Raw genomic sequence first — 20,168 nt, 5'->3', positions numbered from 1 at the left:
TCCCAGCTTTTAGTCATTTTAATCGTATGGTGCTATTTATACTTTTCTTTTCTTTTTTTTCTTTTCTTTTTCTCTTTAGGGAGCCTTTTTAACATCTGGCAAGGGACTACAGATGTAAACTAGCCTTTTGGCTTTTCTTGTATATTTACAGAAGTGTTAATTAATAAGCATGGTCCTTTTAAATGAAAAATAAATACAATTAAGCAATCATGTGTTTGCGCACCTGATGGCTGTGTATAACCAATTGGCTCATAGGTGTGGTAATTTGACAGTCAGTACTTTGGAATTGCAAGGAAATGACATCAGGATATACTTCTGTGTTTAATGTATACAAGTGTGTTCAGTGTTTTTTAAATCACTGTGTGTATTGTTTTTCAAAAAGTGTGAGGCTGACATTGTGCTTATATTGGTGCACATATTTTTATCCTTGAGTGTAAGGTTTTGATAATTGTGTAATACTTTTGATTTTAGTGTTTATTCAGTAACTGCTCGTCTCCCTGTACAGCGGCCAGAACGGTGGTAATGCTTCCCCTCATTGCAGCAGCATAAGCTATGAGTAGGAGCTTGTCACTAAGCAACCACCCTCCCTCCCAGCATCAGCACCACAACGGTGTGCGCGCGCTATGCCGCATCCTCAAGTTGCCTGCACGTTCTTCTTCTTCTGCTGCGTGCCTTGTCATCACGCAGGGCAGGTTTCGTTTTGCAAACACGATATAGTCCTGTCTTTTTCAAGCGCGAGAGAGCTCTACCGAGGAACTGAGGAAAAGGACTCGAGGGCGTTATAGAGGGAGGGGCCAATTAATATAAACGAACCTAGATGGATTTAAACATGTAGGTAATGCTATGTTGTTGTATTCATGTGACGCCTGGTGGGAGGCAGTAAGGTAAACGTCCGGGATATAAACACACACATACACACGGGTCTGAGCGGGATGCCCGCGTGACTGCAGGGAGGAAAGAGGCGGAGGAGGAAGGAGGGGGGTCTTGGTGCGTGTGTGGACCACCGCAAAACCCCCGAGGTGGAGTTGTCAAAGATCGAAACCTGTGATGAAACAACCACCTCGGCCTGGCGGCTATTTTTGGTGCAGTTGAAAAGTGAAGGATATTTATTTCCTGTTCACGTCGAGGTAATTTACTCTTCGCTTCCCGATCGGACCAATGTGATCTTGTGGCTTTGATCTCCACACCGTCTGTTTCTCCTTACGTGACGGGATGAAGAGGACCTGAGAGAAGGTCGTAAGAGGAGAGGAGGGTACTTGATAGCATGTTGTTTCTCCGGCCTGGACACTCGGACTGACCGGCTGGTGTTATATATACCGAGGTGCCGAAACGACGAGGGATCAGCTGCTTTCTTTGGGATGCTTTCAAATTTGCGGCCTGCTCGGGTCTCCAGTTACCGCAATGCCACTGGCGAGAGGAGGCAGGAGAAGAGGAGGAGGGTGCAATGAAGAGCAAATGAGTATAACAATGGTGTTAAGAATGCCTTGTATCAATCATTGCTTTTTAAACAGCAAATGACTGAGTTCTGAGACTCTATTAACTATAGTGGCCTAGGAGAAATGGACATGTGTTGACTGAAACAATCATGGTTGAAACGTCAAGTGAGGTGAGTACAGTGGGCCGTGAGTGTGTAGTGGCTGCTCAATTCTCACTTTTCTGCTGACAAAGTTCTTGGACTCCCTGACTAGACCTACACCATGGGGCATTGCGCAGAACCCATGGCACTTGCCAGTGGAGAGCTTGGTGCATAATTTGACAGAGTGGAGCCCTGAAGCCAGCATTTATGTCTCTCCCTCCTCTACTCTCCTGCACGTCTACCCACATAGCTGAACTTTGTTTTATGAGACTGGGTAACAATCTCTCTCAGCTCCCTCCACAAATATGCCTTCACCCGTCTGACTCCAGCAGCGTTGCTTCAGCCTCGGGGTCTCGAGGATGGTCAGACAGCCGCAGGGGCAATGTCTGGTCGGGGGCCTGTTGGGGCTCGACTGCTCCTGTACCTGGGGCTGTGCCACCTGGGCCTGGGTGCCATGGTCCTGGCCTTCTCTTTTACCAGCATGGCCTTCACCTCCTCAGCTCGCGTGAGGCAGTCATGTCCCTTCTGGGCTGCTTCTTCGTAAGTGTGAATCTGATTGTATTCAGAGTATACCCGCAGAGATACTGACGATGAGTGGCCTGATGTGTGTGGTATCTCTCTGCAGGTGGTGGCATCAGGGATAGTGGGAATCATCTCATGGAGGAGACCTCTGACATTAGTGGTATGTATAAGGCCTATGTCTATTAATAAAAGGAGCCTTCAAGTCTCCTTGGTAAGCTCGCCAAACCACGTCCATATTCACGTGGCCATTATTTTCTCAGACAGCACAGTCAGGTGGAAAGGTGAAGTGCTGTTATAATGTCATACTGCAGAGTTACAGTATAAGAGAGGAATCTAATAAATCTTGCATTCCATGGCTTCCAGAAAAACAGTACAACTCCTTAGTGATACTGGGCCATATTTCATGTAATAACAACCCATCTGATAACTCATTAGCTTCTGTCTGGTAGCTTGTATTAGCATTTATCCACTTCCACTTTCCACAGCTTATGTCATGTATGCTAGGAGATGCCTGAATGCTTCCTTTACAGTTTAGTATTTTGAGATATGATAGAGAAAGACCATTCACAGAGATGTTGTGAGTTTGAAACACTTTTCAAACCCATTATCTACCATCTGCAACAGCTAATGTTAGCAATCAGCCTAAATGTATGTCGGAGGGGGGTAGCTTAATGCTAATGTTACCATTTGACAGTATTTTATGTGATGGGAGGGACTTACATATTAGCTTATAGCTTTGTTGTCTAAGAAATGGTTGAATCATGCCAATATTTTCCGATGTCTTGGTAGCATATGGGCTTTAAAATGTTATTTTAACCAACATGTGGACCATGTCTCTCTAGATTTGCATTAAGCATTGTCTTTTCAGTTGCTGATCAATCTGGAAGCTGTAAACTGTACACTTTACTGTAAGCAGATTCCCTACCTTATATGATTTAAATCTGGAATACAATAGTAGTATACCACATTAAAACAGCAATGGAGCTTCCCACCATGACTGTGATGATAGAGGAACATAGCTGCCTTGCGGATGTGGTTTATAAAGCAATGCTGAATTACTAACAGGGTTAAGACTCAAGGGCCCAAGATCCACAAGCGCTCAATTACCTTCATATAGAGTAGAAGGTCCCTTATGTAGCAATGTGGAACTTTTGATCAAATGCGATGATCTTCATCAGCAAGTGAAGGGTTTTAATTGTCATAGTACAATAAATACGTTTCAATGTTTCTGTCCACTTTAAAGGTACTGCATGTATCAATTTAACATTAAAATGACCAAGAATTACTTGAATTTTGTACTTGAGATATCGAAAATTTCTCCTGCAATGTTCTGTCAAACCAAGTAGCCCACAGACTGATGTATGATGATTCATTTGGCCATGACATAGAGGGCAAAAAGTTTGCTGGATTTCAGTCCATCCAAAAAACAAAGAAGGTACTTTTCTAATTACTTCATCCCCTCGCAGCAGAGTGTTTGCCAGTTAAGTTACCTGCCAAAGCCTTTGGTGGGAAGAATAAATCTCTGCACACTCTTGGCTGAGTGAGAGTTTTGACACTCTGTTCTAAATCAAACATGGCTCTTAGTCTTTGTGTTTCTACACAGGTGTCCCTGTTCATGCTGCTGTCTGCAGTATGTGTGATCCTCAGCCTGGCTGGCTCTATGCTCTCCTGTCAGAATGCACAGATGGTCAAGTCCATGCTCACCTGCCAGGTACAATGTGCAAGCTTTGCTTGCTGCTTCATCCTGAAATGCCCTTCTTGCCAGATGCATTCAGGAACGTGCCAGGAATAACTGTGAATATGTTTGTATTGTGGATTTTGGTGCTTTTACAGCATCTTCTCTTTAATGTGTGTGTAGGTGGAGAATGGTCTGTGTGTTTGTTGTGCACCCACTCACTCCTGCTCCATCACAGAGGAGGAGACCCTGGTCCTCTACCTGAACGCTGACTGTCACTCAGTCAGACATCAGCTGAAGGTGGGTGGGATTTGTATTTCTAATGGAGTTAAATTTAAAGGATCTGTTTAGTTTTTAAAGTCTTTCTTTGAACAAAAGGCAGGTGTGCTGCAACCCCTAATTTTCTTGCTGCAATAATTTCTGATGATCATACAGGCTTATTAGAGATCTCTAATGAACATTGGAAGTGCACTCAAAATTTGATCTGAGCACTAATCAGACTCAGCCCAAAATTTAAAAAAATGCAACTCAATGGGCAAGACTCCAAAAGAAAACAATATTTTTATTTCTGTCATAAAAAAAATAAATCTTACAATGCAGTGTATGCTGAGTATAAAGATCCCTTCCCTGTCAGGTTTTAATCTTCTAAATATTTATTTCCCTGCAGGATCTTTTGTTCAGTGCATGTGGTCTCAGCATTCTCTCCACCATCATCTGTACTCTGTCCACTGTGACCTGCAGTATCCACATATTCTCTCTGGACCTTGTGCACCTGGTGAGAGCACACACAGCACATTTCACACCGGTCTGGCTTTTTTTTTTTTTGTTTTTTTTCGTAAATGACAAACACTCAGCAATGAAATAGACTGCTGATTCAGGAAATAGGCTTCACAAATACAGGCTTCTATTTTTTTTGTATGAGCTTATCGTGTTCTCCATTCCTAGCTGGCCCCACATCGCTCTCGCTCAGTCAACCCAGAATGCACCACTCCTCAGGACGCCTTCCTAACGAACATCATGGACTTTGAGGAGTTTGTCCCACCCATCCCGCCACCCCCATACTATCCGCCTGAGTACACCTGCAGCTCTGAAACGGATGCTCAGAGGTACCACACTTAATAATTATACAGCATTAATCGTCTTTCACACTATTACAACACAGACAGACTGTGACAGGAAATAACCTGTGTGATATGTTCCTTTTAACCTCTTACAGCATCACCTATAATGGTTCCATGGAGAGTCCTGTCCCTCTCTACCCTACTGATTGCCCCCCACCTTATGAAGCTGTGATGGGACAAAGAGCAGCAAGCCAGGTAAGTTTGTGTGCATATGTATGTGTTGGTGTGTGCTCTTTATGTCATGTCCACAGCCTTTTTTGATCCTTGATTGTTCTGATTTCAAGGCCACAATGTATGACGCCCACGGCACTGAGCTGTCTGGAGAGAGAGGGACTTCTACTGCTTTCAGTGGAGAAGGTGGGAATCTATCACAAGTTGGCAGAATTGCTTACTGAGCTACTTTTTTGGTGGAGGAGTGCAGCATTATGATTACATAAGCATAGACAAATCAGGAGAAACAATTATTTTCCAAAATGTAGCTAGTGTTTCATCATCATTTATCAAGATGCCGTTCAAATAAAGTTATACTGTAGTTCTTCAAATAATAGTTGTCAAAACAACTGACAACCAGGTTTTGGCAAACTTAAATAGATAAATGCTGGTTCAACTTAGAGGCTAAGGAAAAAATCAAGAATGGGGTTCATTTTTTCACAGGAAAATGGTTGTCAAGAAATAAAGGCACTCTTCTCCACTGGAGCATTAGAGGGCTTCGGTTTAACTCTTTGGTGAAAGGCTGTCACTGTGTTGTGGACTGTGGTCCCTGTTGGGAGGGCCTTAACCCTGAGCTACACTGACATCTCGGCCCTGTTAAGGCGTTTTTTCGACCGCAGGAACTTTCCCCCGGGACTAGGGACTTTACCCCTGAACTACATGCGTTTCGACCGGAGCAACCAGGGTCTAAATTTAGTTCAGGGGTAGATAAAGCCCCTGCTTGGGGGGTAGTACTTTTCAAAGGTCCTAGGACTTTTGGTTGAACGTAACAGATTTTGTCAAGTTTTAACAGCTGTTGAAACACAGCAGGAGTTCCTGGGAATGCATATTAGTTTAGTTTTTTATTAAGATTTCAAAATATTATTTAATATAATTTTTTTTCTCCATACGTCACTGGCCTGATTTGCACAATCTACCCGAGACTTCAGCCCACGGTCGAAACGCAGAGAACAATGGGTGCAGAGGAACCTTTTAGTTCAGGGGAAAGAAGTTCTGGGGGCTAAAAGACCCCGCAACTCTTGACCTTTAGTTACTGCTGTCGCCTCCTGCTCTCTTCTCCCAACCATTCCCTGTCTGTCTTCAGCAAAAAATGACCCTAAATTGATGTACAAAAGGGGCAAACAGGATCAAGTAAATAAGGTCTTGTACTTAAAGGTGTCCAAATGTTTTAATCAAAGGGAGCAAATAGGAAATAAAAACATGCCTCTAATACAGGCCGGATTCAAATAAAAGCCTTGTTATATTTTCAGTTGTTTAGAAGCCTAGCCACGATTTGAGGAAGTAAGTAAGTAAGCTTGTAAGCTTAATTTCTAGTCTTTGTGTAGGCTAGTTTAAAGCTAATTTTCTTCTTCCAAATGTATCTTTTATTAGTGTCCATGGACAGTGGATCTCTGTTGATGTCAGAGATTGTGGACATACCTGATGATTCGTCCCCCTCTGAGGATTCTTGTCTGATGGAGGTGGCCCTGAGGAACCAGGGAGAGAGGGGCACCAGGAACCTTGGTGGTGGAGGGGATGGTGGAGATGGTGGAGAGTACTTCAACTTTCGCTGCCCATCTTCTCAAACACCGGAGAGTCCCCTGGCAGGAGGGCCAAGAGCAAGGCGCTTCATCAGAGGAGAGAGGTCCAACTCCTGCTCTTCACCCAGCACAGCTACTAATACATACAGGTGATGACACCCACACAAAAAACCCTATCACATTCAGAGAATGTTTAATAATGTAAGAGCTTTACATTAGTGTTATCCAAAAGTAAGTTCACAACAAGTACAACAACAGATACACATCATTCTCTGTTCTTGTTTTTCCCTGCAGGTCCCCAGTTTTGCGTCGCCAGGCTATGCTAGCTAGTAGCTGTTCTCAGCTGGAAGCGATAGGCAACTCCACCTCGCAGCAGCGATCCTCCATCACAGAGATACGAGGCCAGTCCTCTTCCCCCTCACGCCAAGGAGCTGCCCAACTCTTCTCTGCTCCTCCCATTTCACCCTCATCAGCTGCCTGTGAACAGATTGCTGGTCAGGGTAATGGACCACACCTCATGGGCCAACTGTTGTACTTCCGACGACGGGCTGGGAAGAGTGAAAAGGATGGAGAAGGCGTAAAACAGGACAGTGACGGACTCCTACGTCTCGTGAGGTCACACAGTGAGCCCGGTTTTGGCTCCTCCACTGATACAGGTAAGTAAGAAAAACAAACAACTGTTCATCTTTACCATCACTTTACCATTTCTATAACTTGTCTCTTATCTATTCTCTAGTTGACTATGGCTCCGTGGGAAGCAAAGGATCTGTAGACACAGGTAAGAGATAATATCCAAAAATCTAAATGCAAACAGTTCAAGGTTTTTTGAGAGATATAATGCAACACATTTGAGCCTAATAGCCCTCATTCATCAAACCCTCTTACAAATGTAGATTTAAACAGCAGAGGAAACATGAAAATGTGTCCCTAATTGCAAGCGATTAATGAAACTTGGCCACAACAGCTAAATTAGCAGTGATTTGATTACACTCTGATCAATTAGATTGTGCTGTGGACAAAATATTGAGCCACACCATTTACTCATTTGTACGTTATTTTCAACTGATGGATTCTGAGTTATGAGTATAAGATTTTTTGTTATTCCTATCGCAGAGCATGAGGACTATCTGGCATCTTGTGTTATTCCAATAGGGCTCAGTTATCTAAAGATAGAGCTCATTCAAGGTTGTACATTTAATTGTATCTAGATGTGCCAGGGGATTCATTGATAAACACAGATGAAGATATGATGTTGCACTTTTTTGACTTCTCACAAAATACAGAGTAGTTGCTAATCCAGGCTTTTATTTCCTGACTCATTCTCGTGCTTTTTTCTGTAACCTGAAATCCAGTGATACTGCTGCTATATTCCAAATAATCTTACTGTCTACATTAATTTAAATACAGCTTTGAAAGCTGAGGAAATATTTTCAGTTGTTTAGAAGCCATGCCACTATTTGAGGAAGTAAGTAAGAAAGCCTGTAAGCTTAATCTTTAGTCTTTGTGTAGGCTAAGTTTAAAAGCTAATTTTCTTCTTCCAAATGCATCTTTTATAGGCTTTTATTTCCTGACTCATTCTCATGCTTTTTCTGTAACCTGAAATCTAGTGATACTCCTGCTATATTCCAAATAATCTTACAGCCTGCATTAATTTAAATAAAGCTTTGAAAGCTGGGAAACACCTATAAAAGCTCACTGCAACCACTGTCAGTACTACAAAAAAGAGCCACCAGAATAGTTCATAATGTTGATTTCCCCGAACACACAAATTCATTGTTCCTCAAATCCAAAATATTGAAATTATTTGACCTTGTAGATTTTAAAACTGCACAAATTATGTACAAGGCAAGGAAAAATCTCCTTCCAGAAAATATTCAAAGATTATTCTTTGAAAGAGAGGGGGGTTATAACTTAGTGATTGTGCAGACCACAAGGAGAAGTTTTTGTATTTCAATCTGTGGTGTAAAACTGTGGAACAGTCTCAATATGGAGCTACAGCAATGTCAGAACATAATCCAGTTCAGGAAGAGGTTTAAAGAAGCAATTTTCATGAGGTACAAGGAGGAAGACAAGTGTTGAGAATCACGAGGGGTTTACTTTTGTTTGTCGGTGTAAATATGAAGATAATATTTGAAGATTTGACTTGTGGGATTGTACTCGTATAATGGCAGATAATAGTGAATAAAGGGGTAGGATTAGATGCGTTTTTAATTCTTCCTACTCCTTTTTGGACATGTAAAGTAAAATATTTCACAGCTTGCTAATATTGATTTTGTTTCTTTTGTATAACTGTTTCTTTTTCTTCTTGTATGTTTGTATAACTATTTCTTCTTTTCTACTTGTATGCTTTTTTTTTTGTATTTTTACATGTTTGAAATAAAGACATCAAATCAAGTCAAATCAAAAATCAAATCAAAGAGGGTTGAGATTCAAATAAAAAAAAAAACAGTGTTTGTACAAAGCCTTTGTTCCCTAAATGATGTGGCTGAGGACCCAGCCACATACGATTATTCCAGCCTAGCATCAGGCAGCCTTTATTCTCTTCCTTCACTCTCCCTAACCCATGACCATGTCCATGCACTTAATGGAACTTTATCATCGTATAAATTAAAACAGCTTCCACTATTGAGACTAACTTCCTGGGGCTCCAGACGCTCCAGTTTCTGCCAGTTCGATTTAATTAGTAAGTCATCGGAGTAATTTCCTGTGTAACGGCAAAGCATCTGAGAGACTTCTTAAGGATGGTGTTTATCTGTTTGGCTGCCGAGTTGAAGCATTTCTCCACAAGCACAAGTCCAATATGTATGTTGGGTTGTTATATTATTGTCATGTACTGCAATGTGACATTTTATGTTTCATTGCTTGTTCAGTATTGTGTATTTGTTTCTAGTCAACGCTGGTTGGTTCATTTTGTTCTTAGCTTTCTATGAAGTTCAATCTAAGACATCATTTTGACTGAATTATGACATTCTTTATCTGTTCCTCATTAGTCTCCCTTCTCTGTACATGTTTTTGACATAACAATATAATAACTGAAGAAATGTATATTTATAAATTGTAAACAAGCGCTTGAGTCTTTCCTTTTTTTCTGATTCCATCTGTCAAAGGTCCATCCTCTGAGGCATGTTTGTTGCCGCGCACCTCCTTACCTCCTGCTGAAGCTCTGCCAAGAAAAGGCAGCATGAAATCAGCAGCGGCCGCTGGGGTGCAAGTCCCCTCCAAAACTCTCCCCACCTCACCTCTGCGTTTACCTAAAGACTGCAACCGTTCCCTTGGAGACCTAAAGGTTAGTATGAACAATGATATTAAATTATAGAGAAGAAACATCAACACCATGTAAGGCAGTTACATTTTTCCCTTCACTAACCTTTTTACTCAACCTTCAGGTGACTCGAGTTCTGATGGCTCGCTTCCTGCAGCGCTCTAGACGCAACCTCTCGCCTTCCTCAGAGCATGCTGGGAACACAGGGCAGGGGCCAAAAAGGAGGACTGGAGCTGAGGGTGCTGCCACTAACCATCTGCCCTTGGAACAAGTAGGAAAAGTTCGGATTATTTCATACTTTCTTGTCAAATATGAATTAAGTTTTTATCTGCTCTTTATCTAAACATTTCCTTGCAAAACTCCTCAGGTTTTGCGTACCACCTGGAACACCACTCGTGCAAACCCCAACCATCACTCCCATCACCCCCATCGCCGTGGACACCACCATTCTCACAGTGACAGTCGACACAACCGGCACTACAGCAGTCGGGCGCCGGAGGGGATCCACCTGCGCAGCTGTGGGGATTTAAGCTCCTCCTCTGCATCGCTACGTCGATTAGTTACACCTCATCCTCCACATGGGTCATCAGGGGCTCTGTACTCAGAGTCTGCGCTGTGAGGAGGAAAGAGGTGAAGCAGAGGGCATTAGGTTCACAGGGCTGTATGGGAGACGAGGATGGGGATGGGGGGGGATTAAGCAGACTGATGAAAAGGAAGATCTAGAGGAGATATCTAGTACTGAATTCTGAATGACTTTCCTCCCTCTCGTCCATGTCACCTGAGACCAGCTGTGCAAATGGCCTTATTCAGTGGTGCTTTTTATCTCTCTGAACATTAACCTTGTGCTCCTACTTTTTCACTGCTCAACATCAGTGAAACATCACTGGATGCTCAAGTCTGGGCAGTTTGACCCTGTGTTGACACCCAGAACTAACTAAGACAACAAACAAGAGGTATCTTCTCTGCTGAATTCTCAAGTCCCTCTCCCAAAGACTCATCTGGAAATGTATTTTCCTTGAGGCTGGAGGCAGAACTCAACTAGCATTCATGCTACAACAGCCACTGACTCACTTGTGCATTCAGTCTGTTACATAATTATTGGTTGCAATATGCTTCTGACCCTTTTGTACATTGCTATTCATCTGCAGGATTGCTCCGGTGAAGTGGTCATGGAAATCCTTATTTTGTCTTCCATTTATTAAAAGAATGCATCTCAGATAAGTTGAGCTAGAGGAGTACAATGTAAGATAAACAGATAAGGTTACACAAGAGGACATGCTCTCACATGGAAAATCTTTTGCTGAGTTGTTGACTTTGTTTTTGTTTTTTTGTGTGTATAATTCAGGTTCACACTTTCTCCACGCTTTTCCACCTACACATTTGCCTTCAATAAAAGGCAGCCAGCATTTTTGACATTTACCTTAATGCACGCCACAGACACATGCTCAGCCTTTGAAATGTAATCTCCAAGGGTGGCGCTTTAACACAACGGTTTGATTTGCATATGTGCATGTTTTTTGCTACAGCCTCCCAAATACCACAGGAACCTTGTGCATTGATCCTGACCGTCTGTGTAACTAAGTAAACACGTCCTCAGAATGTCTTTATCTGCATGTTTTGACAATGCTTCTTAAGTTTTATCCTCTTGCACCCAAGACCTATGATTGCCATTTGAAATGTTTATGTGTGTGTTAATAGATAGCTGAAGGGGGAAGGTCAGAGTCAAAGATGTGCAGTGCTCCCAAAGTTTCCTTCCAGATGGCTACAAAACAAGCCACTGCATTCTAATTTAATTTGATATAGTCCGGAGATGTTTTAAGTGCACAAACAGGGCACTAACTATAGCAGCCTGATCTTGTATAATAAAGAGGTATGAACTGCACTGCGACTCTGGTGGACATGCAGAGTCTGTTGCAATAAATGTACAGACACATTTGTAATGAGGTTTTTGTCCTTAAACTATGTTGAAAAACTTTTCTTTGGACTTCAGGGCTCATGGATGGGTGCTGGTGGTCCAGTAATGCTGAATTTGAAGGTTCAGACAGATCTGCATACAGGAAATTAAGTGTATCAATATCTGTGGCAGGTTGGAGTTTTTTCTCTTTAAATTATTATTTTCTTCTTCTTTTGTGTGCTCACAAAGTGATGATCGTCACTCCCCAAGGGTAATGGCACATTTTGAATACACTGATATGTAATTTACTAATTTAAAAAAAATTACACGCATACACATTTAGCCCAACATAAAGAAACACACACATGTATACACATACACACAAACACACATACACACACATACTTCCCTAAAAAGGCACTGAGCTGTATTTCTACCTCTCCTGTCTTGCATAAGATATTATTTATTTGGAAAAATGTATATCTGTATGGCTGGTTTCACAAGATAGAGCCTTGGAACCAGAATAATAAATATATCGAATTATGACACCTATTCCAAATTTTAAATGCTGTGTCTATGGCAAAACTTTTAATGATACCTGTGTATTTCAAGATATGAAATAAATGATAGACATCAAATAAAAAATATCTATATTGATGTTTTGTACATCTAATGAAGGGGCAAATGCTATATGGAGGTAAGAAAAATGATCTTTGTTCGGTGTGTCTGTTATTTCAATTTTAATGTTTTATACTCTTAAAGTAAAACTTTTTCTTTTTTAACTTTATTTTAGATGTAACAAACAATGAGAACAAACATTCAGAAGAAACATCATACATAAACAATCATTGAGGACACAGAAACAATACAGCTTCAGTTGTTAATCTAAGGCAAATGAGAAATTATACATACATAGAAAATAAATAATAAAATAAGTTGAGTAAGGAGAGGGAATCATTTTACAGTTCAGTGGGGAATTCTTTTAGGGAATCGTATATTTTAAGTGCTTTTGGTCGTTTCATTATTTTCAATGATTTTAGGTATAATTGAAATTCATTTAGAAAAACAACAAATTTTGTTGGGAGATTTCATAGTTTTGTTTTTATGAATGAAGAATTTTGAGAGGCACAGAATTAAGTTAAAGTAGATTTCATCACTTTTATTCTTTAATATCAAACCGAAAGTTATGTCATTCATTGGAAAGGAATTTGGAATGGATTTAACTTTTATTTTCAACCATTCATGGATATCAGTCCAGAAGGTTTTCACAGTTTGGCATGAGAAAGTAAAACTAGTAAGTAAATAATAAGCTCATCCCTTCCTTCACAAATCACCCCACACCCCACACCTTGACCCCGCCTCTTCTCGAGTCCTATTGGTCAGCCAGTGTAAAAGCCCATCCTGGTTCGATACTACCAGCCAATCACAAGTCGTGATCACAAATGGAGCCTTTGTAATCTACGCCCACACGCGATACTCGCAATGCATGCTGGGAAATCCAGTTCTGATGCTTTAAAATAAAACGGGCGGTAGCGCGGACGTGAACTACAAAGTGCACATCCTGGTTGTAAGAGACGTTCACAGACTTCAGGTTAAAAGCAGAAAGCAGAATCAGAAGATTGAAGATTTTGCTGAATTTTGAAGAACATTTTGGGACAAGACAGCTGTGTCATAATGGTATGTGAAGGCATGTGGAGGAACAAAAAATATTAGAATGTGTCATGCTAAAGCTAGTTTTATGTATGGACTGGATGGAGGGAAATAATGTAAGCTAACGTCAGCTAACGCTCCCTGTCGTGAAAAGGAAGTTTGCTAGCTAATAATAACAACGTAGTCCTTGCTCTTGTTTACTAAGGTTAGTGGGCTAACTCAGAGGATGACACGATTGGAGCTAAATAGCTTGGGAGTTTACCTCAACAAGAACAATGTACTAACATTATGTGATTAAGTAGTTACCGGTGCAGTCCCACAGGGTTGACACATCTTGGTGTTGGGGATAGATTGGTGGATGATACAGGATGAGACGCCTACTGAGCTGGTTCCTAGTCGGCTCTAAAACAGCCCGCACCATGTGGCTGTCTATCTCCACGCCCACGTTAAAAAGCAAATATTCACTCCTGTGCACCTCGTCTTTTCAGGGGGACAACATTTGCAATGGGACGCACGGTAAAAAAGCTCTACTGTCAGACCCTCAGCTGTTTGAAGACCGCTTTGAGGAGCTGGTGACAGAGCTGTCGGAGCAGGACCTGGCAGATCCTGCGCTGTCTGATGCTCTGAACAGGCTGAAAGAGGTATGTACTGCATACTGTCTCGTCTGTGGTTGTTTTTCCCTTTGTGCTCAACTTCACATAGGTCCCATTCATGTCCTAGGTTTTGGTGTACAACTCTCCTGGAGGCAAGAGGAATAGAGGCCTGTCTGTGATTGGCTCACTGAGGGAGTTGCTTCCTCCCACTCAGCTCTCCCAGGACATAGTTCAGAGGGCCCTCACGGTGGGCTGGTGCATAGAGCTGGTAAGGACATTTGATTTAAGGCTTAAGGATTACTCTAGTTTTAGTCCAAATACTGTGTGTTAAAATCAACTAATAAAATCCAAAGTCTTAAAGTCATCAGTTTTGCGTGTGTAGCTGAAGCAGCACTCAGTGATGCATCAAACCATCGATAAGTCTTCATAAAAGGCTTTATGAGTTTCCTGTTTTACAAAATGTAATGCTAATTTTTCTTGAGAAACAGACATGTTTTACGTGCATTATGCTGTCAGAGATCCATGAATGTGAGTTCATGGTGTCTATGGGTTGGGGGGGGGGGGGGGGGGGGGTTCCATCCACAAAGGGGGGCCCCTCAGAAAAAGTTTGGGAACCACTGGACAAATGCTGCTGAGATGCTAACATTACCGATGGATAGATGGGAAGGTTCTTTTGTTTGTGGGACATAAAATATGAAGTTGGAGGCCGTAAAGGACCACAAATCATCCAAGACACACAAACAACTAAATTCTGTCTAAATATTTTTTTCTTATAATATATTTTAAAAGTGGCAGGTAGAAAATCTGAGTGGCAGACAAAAAAAATTACTTGCCTGCCACAGGTGGCAGGTAGTGAAAAAAGTTAATTTCAGACCCTGCATATTTGCAAAAAGAAAAAAACGAAAAACAAATGGATATTGAATTGTTTATCTTGTTTGAATGTATTTTGCTTTGAATTATTCCTTGCTACTATTATTGTTGTTCGGTAATTATAATGTTGTAATAATTAGGGGCCGGAATGTAGAGGCAGGGATGTTTCTCACTTTTCACTGGGAGTGTGTGAGAACAGACTGATGTACTGTTGGATTTTGTCTTTCCAATTAATTCACAGTTGTGTGTCTGATGTTTTCAGCTTCAGGCCTTTTTCCTTGTGGCAGATGATATAATGGATGCATCTGTGACACGCAGAGGACAGCCCTGCTGGTACAAAAAGGTAAGAGTTGAAATGCTTCAGGAAATAGGCACCCTGTTTTTTTCAAATGTCTCGTGGTGCACTGATTAATGTTCTCTGTTGACGGTGCGATAGGTTTCTGATGTAAATCGTGTCTGCTTGTTTCTAAGGATGGGGTAGGCCTGGATGCCATCAATGACTCATTTCTCCTCGAAGGGTCAATCTACAGACTACTACGCAGACATTGCAGGAATCAGCCATACTACGTCCACCTACTGGAGCTATTTACTGAGGTACTTCTTATTCTGGATTTGACACACATCCAGACACACAATCAGGATTTTTATTACAGCTATGTTTGTTTGTTTCAGACATCTTTTCAGACTGAGCTTGGCCAAGCTCTGGACCTCATGACCGCTCCTCCAGGTCAGATAGATCTCAACAGATTCACCATGGAGAGGTGGGGAAGATACATCTGTAAAGTAAATCTGCAGTGAATGATGTTCTTTAAAAGGAAAGTGGTTGAATTATGTCTCTTCTTGTCATTCAGGTATAACGCTATTGTGAAATACAAGACTGCCTTCTACTCTTTTTACCTCCCAGTGGCAGCTGCTATGCACATGGTGAGCGTTTTGTTAATTAAATATACATGACAGAATAAACTCAAGGCATGATGGCGATGACATTGAAAAGCTTGACTTATAAGTTTAAGAAACAGGTCTGTAAATAAAAAGTAAGAGTGATGTCACACTCTTTTGTTACTTTCATACTTTATTTCTATAGGCAGGAATAAACAGTGAAGAGGAGCACAACAACGCCAAACACATCCTGCTTGAGATGGGCGAGTTTTTTCAAATTCAGGTAGTGTGTTTAACGTCACCCCACCTATATATTAAATAATATCCTCCTGACTGTATAGAGTTACTAATGTGTTTTTTTTGCAGGATGACTATCTGGACTGTTATGGAGACCCTGCTGTGACAGGAAAGATTGGTACAGACATCCAGGATAACAAATGCAGTTGGCTGGTTGTGAAAGCTCTGGAAATCATGACCCCTGAACAGAGAACAGAGCTGGAGGTATGACTTCATATGACAGCCATTTCTATTTGAACACTAACAATGTGTTTCTGTAGCTCCTGTCACACATGAGCAAAACCCCTGAAAATTTCGGGTAGACTGCATATCAACATTTTTCACCAGGAATTTTTTTTTGAACTGTGAGTGCCTCAGTAACACTTCCACAAGAAGTGGCGTGAGTTGATGCGAGAGCACAGCAGGTATAAGTCAGGAAATTTTATCCCAAGAGAGAGGGCCGATAACGAAGATTTTCAATTTGTGCAAGTTGTCTTCTTTATGCTCTCTTCTGCTCATCTTTGTTGTCAGTAAGATGTTTTCCACTGTTGTGTTTGAATCATGGAAATGTCCATATACACATATAAGTCACCGTTATGGTAGACTCCTCAACTTAATTTTTTTGGACCTTCTATACGTACACACAAGCATGCAGCAAGCGTGCATCACAGAAGAACAGTCAAAAATTTACAAGAATGAATGAAATTATAAAAGAGTAAAACATAATAGAAGACATTGATGAGATAAAACAAAAGAAAATCAATACATACAAAAAAAACTAAGTATGTATGAATCTTTAAATTTAATAAAATCAGTGAGAGTTGAATAAGACTGAATAAATATCAGAAAAAAATGTCAAATAATGATAAAAGTGAAGAACAAGGCAAATAATTGACTCCTAATTAAAGCCTTATTAGAAAGACGCTCTTTAGTTTACTTTAAAAACATCCAGAGAGCTCGTCATTTTGAAACCCAGAGTTCCTTTGGTGCATAGATGCAGAAAGCTCTGGCTGGTGCCTGTGTGTGAAACATGAGGAACATGTTCTTCTGCATGCACACACATTGCTTTATATCAAACTCTCTCTACCCTGTGTTTTGAGAATATACGCAAAATTATCCAGACCAGGGGTTCCCAAACTTTTCAGCCTATGACCCTCAAAATATAGGTGCCAAAGACTTGTGACCCCCACTGTCCCTCAAAGTGATTTAATGTGGCTTCATTTAGCTTGTCTGCAGAAAATGACCCTACCTATATGAGCATGTGTCTGTGTTTCCTTTGCCTTTATGAATTAACCTGCTGCTACTGATGCTTATGATAATTAACTGTTCACTAACCTTAAACTTAGGAGTCATCTGGCAAAAAGAAAGGCAGAAAACTCATTACATTTTCTATTTTCAAGTTTTTGTTTCAAATTTTGCTACTATTTTTGTTGATATTTTTAACTATAATGGGTAAAATGACCTATTTTTAGATAACTTACAAAAAAAACATTCTGGAAGAAAGCTCACGACCCCCCATTTGTCTTGCGACCCCCCTGGGGGTCCCGACCCACACTTTGGGAACCTTTGATCTAGACTGTAGTAATCACTGTGTTCCATGAATGTGAGTTCAGCGATACCCCCTGATGGAATATTTGAATTAAGGAAACTTTTAATGTTATGATATGGTAAAAGTATGACAAAAAATTATCCTTCTCACTATAATCAGAAAATGTGTTACAAAGTTATTGTTTAATGTAATTTTTTAGTTAAGGCATCATTCAATACAAACACAAATTCCCATGACTAACACACACTTTATGAATCACTATACTCTTTTCTTAGAACAAGCCTCCTCTAACTCTTTAATATGTGTTGTCTTCATTAAATTCACATTTACATATTAGATCTTTTGCCAGGCTTGACGTTATTCTCATCTCCTCTCCAGGCGTGTTACGGACGCCACGATGATGCCAGCGTTGAAAAAGTCAAAGCCCTGTACAACACCCTGCAGATGCCAACACTGTACCACAACTATGAAGATGAGAGCTACCAGCGGTTACAGAAACTCATCGCATGCCACGCTCAAAACCTCCCTCACTCAGTCTTCCTCAACTTCGCCAAAAAAATCTACAAGAGAAACAAGTGAGATGGATTCAGAGAGAGTGGAAGGTGAATCAGCCAGAATACGATAGAACTGTAATCATAACAAAGGGATGCTCCACTCCCTTTTAAGAGAAGACACTTAAAAGCATGACCTGAAGAGGACTTTGACTTCACAAAATACTGATGGAGGTTTATGAGCTTTGCAGTGATTTGTAGATATTTGGCTGTAAACGTCTTCAAATAGCTTGCATCTTTTCTTGTATGTTATGTATTTATTGAAGAATTTAGTTGTTTTAATGATGACGTTGCAATGACTCAACGACCCTTTGAGCTCTCATCGCTGTCTGACTTTAGGCATGCATGAGACGATGAAGTTACAAAGCCCTTCAGGTCAGATTGTCTAGTTTTGGTTTAATAAAAACATTGGATCATTTAAAAACGAACAGAACATTTGTGACAATATGTTTCTTAGAAAGCAATAGAGGGAGAAAGCTGATCCATATTTTAAATCCATATATTTTTATATTACTGCTGTAAAGTCTGTACAGGCCTGGGTGAAATGCTTGTAATAAATATGACATGACCAATGGTTTTCTTCCTTTTTTTTCCTGTCAGTGGACTGTATGGCAGAAAAAAAAGCCAATTAGAATTAATTAAAAGTGGATCATTTTGATAAAATTTGTTAAATTTTCAATCATTCTTGAGTTTTGGTGATTTTGGTTATCATACTTGTCTAAGTTCAATAACCATTCATAAAAAAAAACATTGCCTGATGAAAAAGTTAATTTGATAACATGAACATTTGATAAGGGAAATTGTGGAAAATGTATTAAATCCATAATAATGAATAATCACTTTATGAGGAATATTGTCGACTACAATATAACAGTAGCAGAAAAAGTATTCAGCTCCTTTGCTGACGTATGCGTCTTTAGACACTACAAACATCCTCTGTCACTGGATAAGCTCTTGCATTGAATAAAGAACATAAATGTGCCCTGCAATTTTTACACTTTTATGAACCTTTTATCATGTTTAGTTAATAGTATCACTTTTATATGTCATTTCTTAGACCTTTGATTGGCTGGGTTTCACTATTTTGTAAGACAGCTAATGAGTAATTTCGTCATGGTTATATCAGATGGTTGATTGTAAAAAATCTACAAATAGTGGAAAATACTGTCATACTGAAAAGACATATTCAACAGTCCAGAGCTCAAAATTATTGTTGTTATTATTTTGTCACTTTGTTTTGATTGATTTTTAGGCACAGATAAAACAAAAAAAAAGACAAACATTAAGGACATTATGGAAATAAATAAGCAAATAAAAATTAAAGGAAAGATGCTATAATGCTGACAGTAGTTTAGGTGGTGAAATTTACAGCAGAAATATAAGAGTCATACAGTCATACTATACCAGAAAGAAAAATGACAAAAAACAAATAAAACAAAACAAAAATGTAAGCATCAGCATCTTACAATGTGAGTTGGTGGCAGCTCTAAAAACACAAGTGTCATCTGAGTAGCCGCTAGGAGAGTTCAAGCGCAATGCGAGGTGGCTTGAGAGGGAGGAATGTTGGAAGAGGTCGTCCATTTGTCCAAAAGGGGCTTCCATATTTTCATGAAAGTGTTTTCTGTGTTAGCCAATTTGTACTGCCGTTTACCAAAATGCAAAACATTCCTCAAATCTTTGAGCCATTGCTGAAATGAAGGACTTACTTCTGACTTCCACATTTGTAAAATTAGGCGTTTAGCCCACAATGCACATAAGGACATAGATTGCCCAAAATATTTATCAATGGAAGGGTTTGTGTCTACTGACCCAAAGATAGCAAGAAGTGGGTCTGGAGCTATTTTATACAGTCTATGGTCTGGAGTAATAGTTTTATTAAAAACTTTTGATATATAATCAAACACAAGGCTCCAGAAGGAGGCTAATTTAGGGCAAGACCAAAAATGATAGGCATGTGTTCCAGTATATTGTTTACATTTATTACAAAGCGGGAAAGTGTTAGGATATATGGCATGAAGTC

The 20,168-nt window shown here is 40.3% G+C and overlaps 2 protein-coding genes across 6 annotated transcripts; both read left to right on the top strand.

Annotated features, from left to right (window-relative positions):
• Positions 1-630: 630 nt before the first annotated feature.
• Positions 631-11,826, top strand: fam189b (family with sequence similarity 189 member B). Of its 3 annotated transcripts, none has more exons than XM_034697024.1 (14): positions 631-2,116; positions 2,202-2,258; positions 3,702-3,809; positions 3,957-4,073; positions 4,441-4,548; positions 4,719-4,879; positions 4,990-5,089; positions 5,179-5,251; positions 6,476-6,773; positions 6,919-7,280; positions 7,361-7,402; positions 9,732-9,910; positions 10,011-10,157; positions 10,254-11,826. In XM_034697024.1, exons 1-14 carry the CDS (start codon positions 1,784-1,786, stop codon positions 10,503-10,505), a joined length of 2,337 nt encoding a protein of 778 aa, XP_034552915.1. In that variant the 5' UTR covers positions 631-1,783; the 3' UTR covers positions 10,506-11,826. The 3 variants fall into 3 exon arrangements, with proteins under 3 accessions (XP_034552915.1, XP_034552916.1, XP_034552914.1); XM_034697025.1 differs by having other exon boundaries at positions 3,683-3,809; XM_034697023.1 differs by having other exon boundaries at positions 747-2,116; positions 10,011-10,166.
• A 1,488-nt stretch (positions 11,827-13,314) lies between these two features.
• Positions 13,315-18,723, top strand: fdps (farnesyl diphosphate synthase (farnesyl pyrophosphate synthetase, dimethylallyltranstransferase, geranyltranstransferase)). Of its 3 annotated transcripts, none has more exons than XM_034698482.1 (10): positions 13,315-13,457; positions 13,919-14,071; positions 14,151-14,291; positions 15,156-15,236; positions 15,365-15,487; positions 15,566-15,654; positions 15,745-15,817; positions 15,978-16,055; positions 16,139-16,273; positions 17,976-18,723. In XM_034698482.1, the coding sequence occupies exons 1-10, from the start codon at positions 13,455-13,457 to the stop codon at positions 18,174-18,176; spliced, it is 1,077 nt and encodes a 358-aa protein (XP_034554373.1). In that variant the 5' UTR covers positions 13,315-13,454; the 3' UTR covers positions 18,177-18,723. The 3 variants fall into 3 exon arrangements, with proteins under 3 accessions (XP_034554373.1, XP_034554372.1, XP_034554370.1); XM_034698481.1 differs by lacking the exon at positions 13,315-13,457 and adding an exon at positions 13,627-13,707; XM_034698479.1 differs by lacking the exon at positions 13,315-13,457 and having other exon boundaries at positions 13,642-14,071.
• Positions 18,724-20,168: the final 1,445 nt, after the last annotated feature.

Source organism: Notolabrus celidotus, chromosome 12, assembly GCF_009762535.1.
Source record: "Notolabrus celidotus isolate fNotCel1 chromosome 12, fNotCel1.pri, whole genome shotgun sequence".
NCBI classification, from domain to species: Eukaryota; Metazoa; Chordata; class Actinopteri; order Labriformes; family Labridae; genus Notolabrus; species Notolabrus celidotus.
Note: the sequence above shows the minus strand (reverse complement) of the source record. Positions and strands in the feature narration are given on the sequence as shown.